At 33.5% G+C, this 14426-nt stretch overlaps 1 protein-coding gene across 1 annotated transcript in view; it reads left to right on the forward strand.

The window, feature by feature from the left end:
• Nucleotides 1–7118, forward strand: part of MEOX2 (mesenchyme homeobox 2) — a 65617-nt gene extending 58499 nt beyond the window's left edge. The window contains exon 3 of the mRNA XM_028525993.2: nucleotides 5788–7118. Coding sequence (XP_028381794.1) covers nucleotides 5788–6012 — 225 coding nt within the window. The 3' untranslated portion in view covers nucleotides 6013–7118. The remainder of the gene's footprint in view (nucleotides 1–5787) is intronic.
• The last annotated feature ends 7308 nt before the right edge of the window (nucleotides 7119–14426 follow it).

The following is a 14426-nucleotide window of genomic DNA, read 5'->3' on the forward strand; positions in this document are numbered from 1 at the left end:
TATGCATTCTAGATTTTGAAATACATCATTCAAACAAATTAATCACAGCAAATTTTTCTTGGCTACTTTCTTCAGTAAATAGAGTCAAGATGTGAGTAAATGTTTTTTCTATTTAGTTACAGAGTAGTTTGACCATCCAGGCAATGTAAATACTAAATACTTTGTCAATCGAGGGATTAAAAGTGAGACTTCTTTATAATAAGCAGACGTTCTGAAAAGTAAGGTCTATAACTGAACACTATAAATATTCACTACTAAGACAACAGGCTATTATATACTTGTGTTACGTTTTAATAAGATTTTGATAAAAAGTATTATCTGAATGCAGAGATACAAAGAACTTATGTGGTTTTGTTTATATTGGTTTGAATTTTTAAATAAATAAATAAACAAGTAAAGTTCACTTATCCAACATTTTTCAGAGAAATTGAGGTCTAGAAGAAGATAAAATTAACTTTAAGCTCAAATAAAATAATAAAAGTTCACAAATTTATATATCATGCTTCAAGATGGACAGATTTGTTTTAATTGTATGCAATTTAGTATGTGATGATCAAATATCCTAGAACCTAGTAACAACAAGAGCATGAGATTTCCAGAAGAAAGAAATTATTTGGGATGTTGGCTGTGTGACAGCATAGCAGTTGGGGCATTGAGCTGAGGGTTGGAGTTGTATAGCATCTAATGGACCACTGGGGGAAATCTCTTAGTAAGGGCTTAGCAATGACACCAACTAAAGAGCAAACACTTCAAGGATATTCTGTGAAATATGAGGTTAATCCTTATGTTGAATGCTTCATATTCAGCCAGTGTACTGGTGTTTACATAGCTCTCTCTTCTTGACTGTGAACGCCTTCAGAGCAGGGACTCTGTCTCATTTATTTGTACATTCTTACCTGTCTCTTGTCTATCAAAGTACCTGTTGCTAGACCTTCAGTAACATTACGATATTAAGTATATGAATGAATGAACATATGGGGACTTCAAGTCACCAAGGACATGTGAGAGTAATTTTACTTATTTTATAAATGCACATTATTATAGGGAACATGCTTCTAAATTTTTATAAAACCAAATAACGTATTTTGAAATGAGGTATTAGGCATTTTAATGACTATGCTTTTGCTATCTTAAAAACAAAACAAAAACTATTTTTTTCAATCTAACCAATTAAACTGGATTATAAAGTGATACAAAATTAAATTATTTTTTTATTTATAAAACTGTGTTATTATTACTGTGGCAATATTGACTTACAATCAATAAGCAATCTGTGATTGCTTTTATAGATTTATTTATAATACATGTTCATAGGAAAACATGGACTTTTCCTCAAAATCTTCCTCTCCTTATTTCACTTTAGCCCAATATTTTATAATATATTTGAAAATAATGTAGATACACTGGCTTTTGAATTTCTGTACTTTTCCTTCACATTTTTATAAGATTGTTCAATATGTATTTGTTGCTTTCTTGCTGTTCCATTACTAATTTTGTGGAGTTCCAGTATCAAATATATAATCCGACTCCTAAATAAAATAGTACATAAAGGTATTAGCATTACTATATAATCATCAAATGTGTTCACACACACACACACACACACACACACACACATTTTTAGTATGCATTTATCCATATAGATGTACATATATATAGCTACTATTGGAAACTATGAAGTCTTTTATCAGCCTGTTTTAAAAATTGAAATGGTAAGATTCCACATGGTAACATAGAAAACAACACAAAATAGCCTATATTATTTCTAAAATCAATACCATATTCTTGCCTTTTTTCATATAAAATTGCACAGAACAACTTTTATACTGGTATTATAGAATTACTGAACCCCTTTTCCTAGAAAAAGGAAATAAGAGTAGATTTTGAGAAATCTTTTCCTCCCATTTTCTGCCAAGATGATTTTGACTGAATATCTCAGCTCTTGGTGACAATAATCATAATGTGTTTCTTCCATCTGGACTTGTCCATGGAGAAAATGTCCCTAGGGAGAATCTTGAAAGGCTCATTATTCCAATATTACAAATATGAAAATTGAGGCTGAGAGAAGTATAATTTTCTCAAATTCACGCAAAAACTCAGAAGTGAAGCCAGGAGTGGAACCCAACTCATGTGGAAAAGATCTAATGCAACAGGCAATGTCAGGCTTGCAAAGGTAATTAAAGTGAGTAGTATAATTACATAAATTACAGTACAGGAAAATAGTGTCATATTTACAAACCTAATTATACCGAGTAGGAGAATTACCTGAATGATAGTAATCATATGGATATGTTCACATATTTTATATGCTTTATTTTTTTGTCTGGAATGTTTAAAAAGTGGGAGTTTGAAGGATAACAGGAACAAAAATAATTAAAAATAAAAATATACCATAAAAGAACAAACTGGAGCCAAACAAACCCCAAGTTTAAGTTTGGGCTCCACACATACCCATCTGTGTAATCTTAGGCAAGTCACTTAACCTTTAAGTCTCAACTTCTTCATCTATAAAATAGAAATAATGCTTAAAATATCTGGAAAAATTGTATTACAAATAATGTATGAACAGCACCTATTAGTATGGTTGCATAGCCCTAAGTAGGTATATTTGGTAATTAAGTACTAATAATACATGCATATCCATCAGCTAGTTTTTAATCAATCTTCTTTTAATATATTTTGAGTTATTCATCAGTTTCTTTCTCACATTGTCTTATTATTTGATTGTCAAATGGGTTAATATATGAATGGGTAATATATGATACAAGATTTCAATTATGGCCTAATAGACCACTGAAAATCCAGAGTGAGAAATGTGTCCATTTAAATATTTTTTGGTTCAGATATCTGAGGAAACTGTACCTATGTTGATGAAGAATTAGGATTTGAAGAACAGTAAAATAAAAGCATCTTTGGAAATTTATATTTATTTTTACTTCCCCTTTAACATTGTGCATTTGCAGAAATGGAGATTGTTTCTGAAATGAAAATGGAGAATGTTAATATTCTTGGAGTAGAATAAAACAGAACTTTCTATTCCAGATATAAAGACTTACTATGACATTAGAATAATTAGCACTGTGGTTTTGTCACAAGGAGAGGAAAATCGAATGCATCAATAAAGCTGTAGTTATATGGAAGCTTCACTTATGACAGAGTAAAAACAGTGATCACTGGAAAAAGTGTGGACTATTTAACAAATGGCCCTGGGACAAGTTGTTATCTATATGGAATAAAGTAAATTTAGATCTGTTCTTTGCAATATATATGAAAACCAGTACTTCATGGATTATACATTTCAGTTTGAAATGCAAATCTTAAAACTCTTAGAAGAAGACCTAGAAGAATTGCTTAATGCCCTCAGCAGAAAGGAGGTTTTTCATGAAGACATAAAACTAATAGGCATAACACAAAAAATAAAAAAATTTGAGTATATGAAATTTTAGAGTTTCTGATCATCACAGGACACTCTAAGAAATGAAAAAGACACACGATAAGTTGAGAAAATGTAATCGCAGCCATATAACCACAAAGCATTAAATTAGCATTCAGAACATATTTTAAAAATCTATAAAGAACAAAATAAAACTTAAAAGAATTAACATAAACCATACATGTGGAGGTATTTCAGAAAAGAGGAAATGTAAATGGGCCATAAATATTTTAAAGATATTTTTCTTCATTAGTAATTGGGAAATGCAAAATAAGGACATGTTTATGTAACGTTTATAGTTATTACATTAGAAAAAATAATCAATAACTCCAAATGTTGGCAAATGCATGCATCAATAAAGAACTACTAGACATTCATCTATGGGGTTGAATTGCTGCAACCTTGGAAAAGGTTTTTCTGCATTATCGTGTTAAATTGAACATTCATACTACTGTGACCAACTAATGGAACTCCTGGATATACACTTACAGGCGTTCTATCACATGTTTATCAGAACACGAATGCAAGAGTATTACAACAGCATCATTTATTAAAAAAATAAGTAATTCAAGTGTCCATGGAGAGGAGAATAAAACTGTTGTATATTTACACATTGGATAGTATAAATAATTTAAAAAATAAGTTAATGCAGTCCCTTGAATCAATAGGGATAGGGCAAGAAGCCTTAGTTAAGAGCATTCCGTTTTGATAAGCCTAAAAAACAATCAAAATTAAACAGCACTTTTTTTAGAATCACATATTCTGAAAGCTTTTTGCTTTAAATAGACTTGGGGATGACAAACACAAAATTCAGGCTTGTGGTAACTTTGAGTTGGGTAGACAGAGAAATGCAATGTGAAAGGACACTTAGCCTAACAAAAATATATCATGATAAGAAATGCAATGTGAAAATAAAATAGTTCCTCCCAAAGAAGACAGTGAGCCCTGGCCGGGGGGCTCAGTTGGTTGGAGTGTCATTGTCCCATACACCAAAATGTTGCAGGTTAAATTCCAAGTCTGAGTGCATACCTGGATTGCGGGTTCAATCCACGGTCAGGGTGCGTGCAGGAGGCAACTGATCAATGTTTCTCTCTCTCTCAAATCAATAAATTTATTTTCAAATGAGCATTTAAAAGAATGATGGTGAAATGATGCCAATATTTTTCTTATTTTTCTGGTTCTGATCATGAATGTGCACCTAATACATGTTTAAAATATTATATATATATACACAATGTTTTAGACAAATTCAATTAATATTTTAGAAGGAAAACTTACCTCTACAAAGTTGGTGTCAATTATATAATGTACAATCTCAGTGTTAGCATTTAACAAATATCAGTGGAAATTTTTTATTTTGACCTTATTTTTAGGAAATAATTGGAATCACATATATACAAAGTAAAATAAAAGCACGAAAGGCAGAAAGAAAATATAGTTCAGAAGAAGGTGGACTTTCCTGGCTGGTGGGGCTGAGTGGATTGAGTGCGGGCCTGGGACCCAAAGGCTCACGGGTTGGATTCCCAGATCAGGGCACCTGCCCGGGTTTCAAGGCCAGGTCCCCAGTAGGGGGCGAGCGAGAGGCAATCGCACATTGATGTTTCACTCCCTCTCTCTTTCCACCTCCCTTTCCCTCTGTCTAAAAATAAATAAAATCTTAAAAAAAAAAAAAAAAAGAAGAAGAAGAAGACGATGGACTGACTCCGAGGTGGCATGCTCAAATAAAGCTTTGCGAATGCAGCAGTGGACTGCAGTGAACAGAAAGAACTTTCAGACACAGCTGCGGCGGTAGCTCCCTGTGCATGTTTTGAATTGGTTCCGGAATGGTCCGCTAGATGCCGTTGTCATGTCAAATAACTTGGGGGAGGGGGAAGATGTTTCACCAAGCTAGTTACTAAAATGCCATAACTATGGATGGTACCAGGTGGGTACTGGAATTGTGATCACTTCATAAGCCATACACATGTAGTCACTATGTTGTACACCTGAAACTAATGTAACTGTAATTGCAAAATAAATTTAAAAAATGCTAGCTCTAATTCATAGAAACTGTCTGTAAGGTCAAATACCTGTGAGCCACCTAAAATGTTAGTTCTTTCTCATCTATTTTTATATGGTGTGTCATGTAGTTGAAATATAGTATTTCGTATGCACCTTCTGAAAGTTTCAAAATTATTCTCATGAATGTGGAACCTGATTAAATTCAACATTGGTTTGTTTTTTTATATTCATTCCTTCCTAGTGTCTTTGTATAAGCCTTTGAGGAGCTATTTTTTCATGGGCAACAGAAAAAGAGGAAAAATGCCTATTAAATTTTCTTTCTTTTGCTTGTTTGTCCCTTTTCTTCGTTAAAGGTGAAGGTCTGGTTCCAGAACAGGAGAATGAAGTGGAAGAGAGTAAAAGGGGGCCAGCAAGGAGCTGCAGCTCGAGAAAAGGAACTGGTGAATGTGAAAAAAGGAACACTGCTCCCTTCCGAGCTCTCGGGAATTGGCGCAGCCACCCTCCAGCAAACAGGGGACTCTCTAGCGAATGAAGACAGCCACGACAGTGACCACAGCTCAGAGCATGCACACTTATGATACACACAGAGGGGACCGGCTCCATTCTCAGGAAAGAAATGTTGTGATGGCAAGCCTTACTCAAACATCGTTTACACAGAGAGCTGACTATGACAGCGATTTTTAATATTATTAAATTCGGGCATCTTGAGTCTGTTTCTCATGATTTATCGAGGGTGTTACGCTAAGTGCCACTTATTAAAGATGCTTCCACCGTGAAGATGGAGAAGGTGAACTTGCTTTGAATATTCCAGATGTGTTTGCTTTTGCTTGCACTGAAAATTCAATTGCTATCAAGAGCAAACTGTGAGACATTTTTATTCAACGTGCCTCCAGAATGAAGATGCAGAAGATGAACTTGCTTTGAACATTCCAGATGTACAAGCTGATGTGTATGGCAGTGGGCAGGTATTTGCTTTTGCTTGCACTGACAATTAAATTGCTATCAAGAATAAATCATGAAACATTTTATCCTGAACAACCACAGTGCCTGAAATCACTCTTAAGTGGGAAAAGTGTATTTTAACTCTGTATATATTACCCTTAAGTCATTTTCCTGTCTTCACTAAGTTTAGCAATACATTCATATTAGCTGATGAAATAGGCACTCACGATGACAAGCAGAAACAGCTTCTTGTCTTTTTATACGTTTTGTCATCCCAGAAACAATCAGCACATGCTTACTTGTGTTCAAGTAGAGAAAATACATTAGAGTCTGATAGGACATATTCTTGTACCACAGACAAAACAAATCTTATGTTGCATTTTCTATCAACTGCTGCTAATACATTATTATAAGAGTTACCTAGCTCCTCAATTCTTCCTATCTTATAGCTTGAAAAAAAAATAGGATCATAGGCAAATCAGTTACCTTGCAGAAAGAGCTTTGTATGACAGACATTGTCTGATTTTATTAACTATAAAATGTTAGCTGTTGTGAATATCATTTAATTTACAAGGAAAACATTCTCCCCTGATTGGTGATGATGTTAGACAAGTTGCAAAACATACTGATTCCTCAAGTTGGTAGACAATGAAATTCTGAATGTCTTCAAATAAAATTCAGTAAAAACACATTATTTTTTCATATATGATGTACTCATGCAGAACAACAATCTTTGTATTTTGTAAAAAAATGTTTAATAAATGATCCTTTGTAAATAATTTTGGCCTTCCTACTGTGATTTCCTAAAGTTTTACAGGTTTTAATAAACATACTCAAGAAAGTACCAAGTTCATCTGCACCAAATGATCATAAGTTAATGAATCATGCACATTTTTAGTTCTAAAATTTTTGGTTATAAAAAATCAATCCTGGGGTAATCAAAGATCATATAGGTATATATTAAGCCATTTCCCCAGTTTGAAGCATATGCCAAATGGATTTCTTTGTGTGTTTTATTATATCAAAGATAAAACTGGGAGAAAACATAATGTTATTCACTACAATGAGATAAATAAAAGTCACACATTTTAAAATGTATGTTAAATATATGTGAATTGAATAACTAAGTCAAAATATCCAAGGTTGCTGATGTGAAAACAAGCTAAATAACCTAATGAGCATTCTCAGTACTGATGGATGTTGCCAATAAAAACAGGCCAAGATGATGTTAACATATTATGTATCATGCATGACTGCACACACACTGGATACCTTAGTCCTACTTACAGCTTTACAACATTGTTTTTCATTTGTTCCCTATTTTAACCAGAAATGTATTGAAATATACAGCAGCTTTCCCTTTCCTCTAAATAATTAGAAATAGAAATAGAGAAAAATGGTTGGTAAACATTTCCAAAAACCTCATTATTCAATTTCATTTGCTTCAGAATATGATACTGATGAAAATAGATTCAGTTGATTTTTATTTACTTAGTCTAGCATGATATATAGACTGTATTCAAGAAATCAAATAAATAATTAGTTGTATCACATTTCCCCTTTGTGTAATAAATTTTATTACAGCAATTAGCAATATTTCTAAATTAACTTTGGAGGAAAGACTCTTCAGATTAACATCTTCCAGGCATAAAACAGACATTCTTCTATCAATCACTTGAATGAATACAAAGTATATTTGTACTGATGACATCTACTTGGGTGGACTGACTTTCTTACTGTAGGATTTAAATTCAAAACATCTTGACAAATTGGAGAAGTGGGAAAATATAAATTGAACTGAGTTCAATAAGGACAAAGTGGAGGGTAATTCATTTTGGCAGGAAAATAATTTCCAGAAATAAGAGGAAAGGACCTCTTAGGAGCAACTAAAGAGAGAGCCAAGAATTGTGGCCAAATAGAAAGATATATAAGAATTACAATGTAGTGTGATAAATGAAGTAGGAAAAAGTGGTTCTGAATAGATTGGACATTGAAGAAACGGGAGGCATTTGTATTCTGGACCATGCTTTTATCAGAGAAACGTGAGCTATTTTAAAATGATGTAAAGAAATCTAATTCCAGAGACCATGAAGAATCACCAGGTAGGACAGGTCACTTGCTGTCGAAAAGGGGGCATCATTTTATTCATGATAGATTAAGATTATCCACCAGGTAAGATGCTGGGACACATTGGCGCAATGATGACAAGTTTACAAGCAAATAAGCAGGTTAGATTAATCTTAATTAGAACAACTTGCTATCATGTTGGGGAATTTTAGTGTTTGTTCTCTATCTTAAAAGTGGTGCATAGGTTGGCTAGATAATACCTCAACATCCTGCTGGAATTACAGTCTTGCAAAGAAATTGAAGATATTCTCATGTACTATCAGGCTTAATTTACTCCAGAAATGACAAAATCTAAAGAACTCTGTTTTTAATCCTACACAGGGATCCTGGCTTGTTATGGTATCTTTTTATATATTGCCCTTTTCATATATCAATAATTCTGTCTCAGACCTTGTAGCTCTGTGGAAATTTATATAGCATGAAAGTACCTTCCTCTGAAAATAGTATGGAATCTTGGTTAGAGTCATTTTTCCAGCAGGATTTAGAAGGATGGACACCACAAAGTTTTTCCAAAAGCTGGTCCACATATTTTTAACTCATTATTAACATGACCCCAATTACCTAGGGTTGTCAGCCTGATTTTCCCTTCACAGACCTAAGACCTGAGTTTGCCATTTTGTTTTTTTAAAACAAACCGAATGCACCTAAAATAATCCCAACCACACTTTTAATACACTTGCAAATGACATTTTATAAAATAGTGTGGGGAATGTGGGAATGACGTGTGAAATTCAGTAAGGACTTTCCTTTGGAGAATAGAGGGGTTCAAGTACAGATAGAAAAACAAAGTAAATCATAAAAATATATGTTGTATGTTTTTAATGCTACTTATTTTCAAGAACGTTTTTAAAAATCACTGGCATATCTATATCGGCAAATGCTAATGTCTCCTCAGGGAAGTTTAGAGGAAACTGTAGAGCTAAAATAAAATCAGTTTTGAGATGGCAGAGTATCCTGTTAGTGATGATGAGAAAGGTTTACTCTATAATGTTTTCTCCTTAATTTCTAAATATACTTACTCTGGTGAGTCTGATTAGTACACAGATATAAAGAGTAAGTCACTTATACTACAACCTATTTTCTAATAAAATGGTGTTAAAATAATATTTGAGGTAAGTGGTATTTAGTTAGGATGAGATATTTAAACTATCACATACACATACTCAGAGGGTATAGTTTTTTGAACCATTTGAGAGATAATTATGTTTTTATCAGCTCTTTTATTGTATTCTTTCAGTAGTAAGCCATCTATAAATACAAATAAATTCAGAGCTAGTGAGGATTTAGCCTTTAGTTTGATATTCTAAACATTCTAATTCTTATGAGCACTGGTAATCTGTAGGATTGCGCTACAAATACTGTTAGAAAACATTTGTTTGGTATGTTTTTACATTGTTTGCTTAAGGCTGAGCAGAATATTGAGGAAGAGACCCTCTTAGGGCTACCGCAACGTTTCTGTATTCAGTTCTTATAAAACAATGCTACAAGTAGTGGGCACAAGAACATGAATGGCTCCAGAATAAAAGTTTGCCACACCAAACACTGAAACTATATAATATGCACCTCAGCATTTAAATATGGCTTTTCTTGATCTAAGTTAATCTCTGTTATCATATATTTTTATAATACTCTGATTTTGACATTTAAAATGGTTCAATATCTTAAAAGGACATTTAAGAGAGTAAACATTTTATTCTATATCTTATTTCTCTTCATAATTGTAACTTTCATTCAAATTCAGCTTCAGACCACAATCACAAAAAATTGTAGAAAAATTTTGGTTGCATCACAACCTATTCAGCCAGCTCGGTAAACCTCTATTAAAATATTGTTTACTTTTGTTAAGCATGGTTTTTCAGAAACAATTTCCAAAAGAGAATGAGTTTGCAAATATAAACCACTGTCACATCTGCTTCATGGAAGGGGTGATGCGATGATTTGAGTTACAGTAATATCAAGTTTAGGTTGTGCATGCTAGTTCTGTCCTTCGTATATGAAATTCACTGATGTAAACATGTATTTTCTTTAAGTGAAAGAGAAATCACAAAGTTTAGGAACAATTATATTATCCTACAATTATTTAAACATATATTGTGATTTGCCATATGTGTAAATTATATTGATGGTTGAAAACATGATATACTGTGCAATTTTTTACGTTTAATACAAATATACCATTTGAAAATATATCATTATCTCCCCAGTTTGGTGAAATGTTAAACACATACTAATTTAAATAAGTAAATTATTTGCTTTGCTTTTGCTTTTTAAGATCAGAGCTCAATTTTCTTTGGATTTGTCAACATTGGAATGCAGTAATATTTCAATGATCTCACATCTATATGATGTAAGAGAATGTTTTGATATTTTAAAAACATGAAAAACTGGACAGAGTACATGTTATTCCAAATTATAAAATTAAAAGAAATCCTTCTTAACCCAAGTGCCCATCAATAGTCACCTGGATAAAAAAGATGTAACACATTTATACAATGCAATATTATTCAGCCATAAAAAAGAACAAAATTTTACCTTTTGCAACAACATGGATTGAGTTAGAGGGTATTATGCTAAGTAAAATAAGTCAGATAGAGAAAGACAACATGATTTCACTTACATGTGGAATCTAAAGAATAAAATAAATGAACAAAACAAACTCATAGATACTGAGAACAAACTAAGGTGGGAAGGGGATTGGGAGACTGGGTTAAAAAGGTGAAGAAATTAAGCAGTGCAAATTAGTAGTTACAAAATAGTCACAGGGATGTGAAGCCCATCAGAGGATCAACCATATGGGGGTAAAATCCACTATATAGTCAATAATATTGTGATGGTAATGCGCAGTGCCAGGTAGGTAAATAGAATTATCAGGGTGATCAGTTAATAAATTACATAATTGTCTGACCACAATGATGTATACCTGAAACTAATATAAAATAATATTAAGTGTCAATAAAAATAAAAATAAAATAAACATAAATATAAAAAATAAAATATATATTCCCTAGAAAGGGACAAATATAAAAATAAAATAAACATAAATATAAAAAATAAAATATGCTTACATATTCTCTAGAAAGGGACAAATTGGCTCATGACATTACACATTTTATAAAAGTGACATCAACTTAATTTTTTTAGAAGAATTCGTCATCTCTGAGTTCATTCCCTTTTCATTCAGGCCTTCCATCCCCTCATCCCTCCACCTGGAATCCTCTTCCACTGATACATCTTCTAATTATTACTCCTCTCCTTCAGGTCTCCACTTCTGCACACAGGCAATCCATGAGCTTCTTAAGTAAAATGGCACCACCTCTCACATTCTGCCTCTTTAAGTGGTACTGATTTTCTTCCTAGCTGTTAGGTAAGTCTCTGCTGATTTCTTCCACTACCGAATGCAGGCTTCATAAGAGCAGCGACCCTGTTTACTGTGCTCACTGCTATGTCTCTGGGAGCCTGCACAGTCTCTGGAGGCCCCACCATCAGCCCATATCCTGGATTTGTGTGAATTATAAGTAAATGGTACTCTTGCCTCCACATATTAGAATGCCAACACCTGGTGACCAGAGTGATTACTGTACTACTACCTGCTAGTCCGGAGCTGACTGACACCTCCCGGGGGTAGTCGATGTATAACTTGCACAATTCTGAACACTGACTCTGAGCTTGATGGGTTGTAACAATCAATAAATATTTGCTGAATTAATGCCTGAATAAAACGACCCAAGGTTCATTCAAAGGAATACCTGTAACACTAAATTACCTGTAAAATATAGCTCTGGAGTGTTTTTTTAATGGGCAATATAGGGTGTAATAGCCAAAACAAAAATTTGGTTATAGTCTTTGAAATTGCACTAATATATATACCAAGTTGAATGAGAATAAGTAGAAAGGAAAGTTAAGGAGAATAGGCTTAAACAGATGTTCATTTATGGTTTGAAAGGAAAGGGAAAATTTTCCTTCTGCTCAGATGCCTGTCTTGAAATTCTCACAATTTTGCAGACAGTTTGGCTTGTGTCCAAACATACATCGTTGCTTGTCTGGTATGAGGAATGCCATCTGTGCAGTATGGAAGTCCTTTTTTAAAAAATGGACTACTAATTATGCTCTGGGCAGGTGTTGTTCAAGTGAAATCAGGTGTTCCGCTTACAATGTTCTGAAATCACGACATTATTTCAGAAAAGAATGGTATACCATATTGTAAAATGGAATTTAAATGTGGCATGTAAGCATTCCAGTTGGGGGTGTTGTAAAGGTCAGATTCCATAGCGAAGCTGTAAAACCTTAAAAGGACTTCCACATCGACAGAAGAATAAGCTTTACTTTAATTCAAGGGTATAGGCCACATCAAAGTTATACATATCCTCATTCAAATATCTTCTCAATCATATATTTTTGAAAACTAGATGGAGGACGAGTGAGCTAAAAAGTATGACGACCAATTCCAAAATACAGAAACTAATTTTGCAAAATTAGTCAAAGCCAGTTTTCCATAGTTATTAAATAGAACTTATTATCATCAGAGTGAACAGTCCTCAATGGTGTTCTCTGAAGGGCGAAATAACCAGTTTATTTTATGTATGTATGTATGTATGTATATATTTATTTATTTATTGGGGTGACATTGGTTAATAGGATTCTATAGGCTTCAAGTGTACATTTTTATGATATCTTTATATTGCATTGTGTACCTATCACCCAAAGTCAAACCATCCTTTGTTACCCTATATTAGGCCCCCTCCACCTTCACTCCCCAACTCTCTTCCCTCTGGTAGCCACTAACTGTTGTCTGTGTCCATGAGTTTCAGTTTTATATCTTACGTATGAGTGACATCATATGGTTCTTGCCTTTTTCTGGCTGACTTATTTCTCTTAGCAAAATATTCTCAAGGCCCATCCATGTTGTCTCAGATGGCAGCATTTCATTTTCATTTTGGCCAAGTAGTACTCCCTTGTATATATGTACCACATCTTAATCTAGTCCTCTACTGATGGATACTGTGATTGTCTCCCTATCATGGCCACCATGAATAATGCTGCAATTAATTAATATGTTTTCTCTAAACATATTATCAAGTAGAAGCATTGTAGTTTTTCATACTTCTCCTCCAGATTAATGATGACACACTCATCTGATGCTGCACTAACTCACAGAGTGAGACAGAAAGACCTCCCAGACAAATTTTAGAGTATGAGTACAGATATACTTACTACAATAAAAAAGTCTTCATTGTCATTGTAGGAATGTAATTTTGTTATTGCTTATTGTGCATTAACTACTTGCTATTTGCAGTATGGTTAGTACATCACGTCATTTAATCATTATAGCAGCTCTGTGAAAGTGCCGTATTGACCTAGGCTACAAATGAGATAATTAAGGCTTAGCAAGTTGAAGCACTTTGCCTAAATTCGAATGCCACTAAATAACAAAGCTGGGGCTTATAGTTCAGTTTATTGAACACCGAATCCTGTGTTTTGATAACTCCAAAAATACTTTCTTCCCTAAACAAGTATTTTAGCTAGAAGAATTTCCTTTATTAACCTGTTGAATATCAAAAGAAATGTCATTAGAATAGCCAGTTATTGTAATTTATATACTACTTGGTCTCAGCTAAAATTTCAGCCACTGTAGCCAAGACAAACAGGACCACAGACAAGACATTTAAAAGGTCCCTCCTTCATCATGAATCTGGGAGGCCTATTAACCCTAAGAGACTTAAAGCGACAGGGTTATTCTTCTGTCAACACCAGCTAGCTCAGTTATCTTGTTTCTTATCCCATAATAGATTAGAATTATCAAATAAGGCTTAGAAATGTGTTAATATTCATTAACACTTCTCATTCTCTTGTTCAAAACTGAGTTACAGCTTTTTATACATCGTCATCATGCCTTTCCATTCTGAAAATGTTCACTGAGCTTGAT

Source organism: Phyllostomus discolor, chromosome 10, assembly GCF_004126475.2.
Source record: "Phyllostomus discolor isolate MPI-MPIP mPhyDis1 chromosome 10, mPhyDis1.pri.v3, whole genome shotgun sequence".
NCBI classification, from domain to species: Eukaryota; Metazoa; Chordata; class Mammalia; order Chiroptera; family Phyllostomidae; genus Phyllostomus; species Phyllostomus discolor.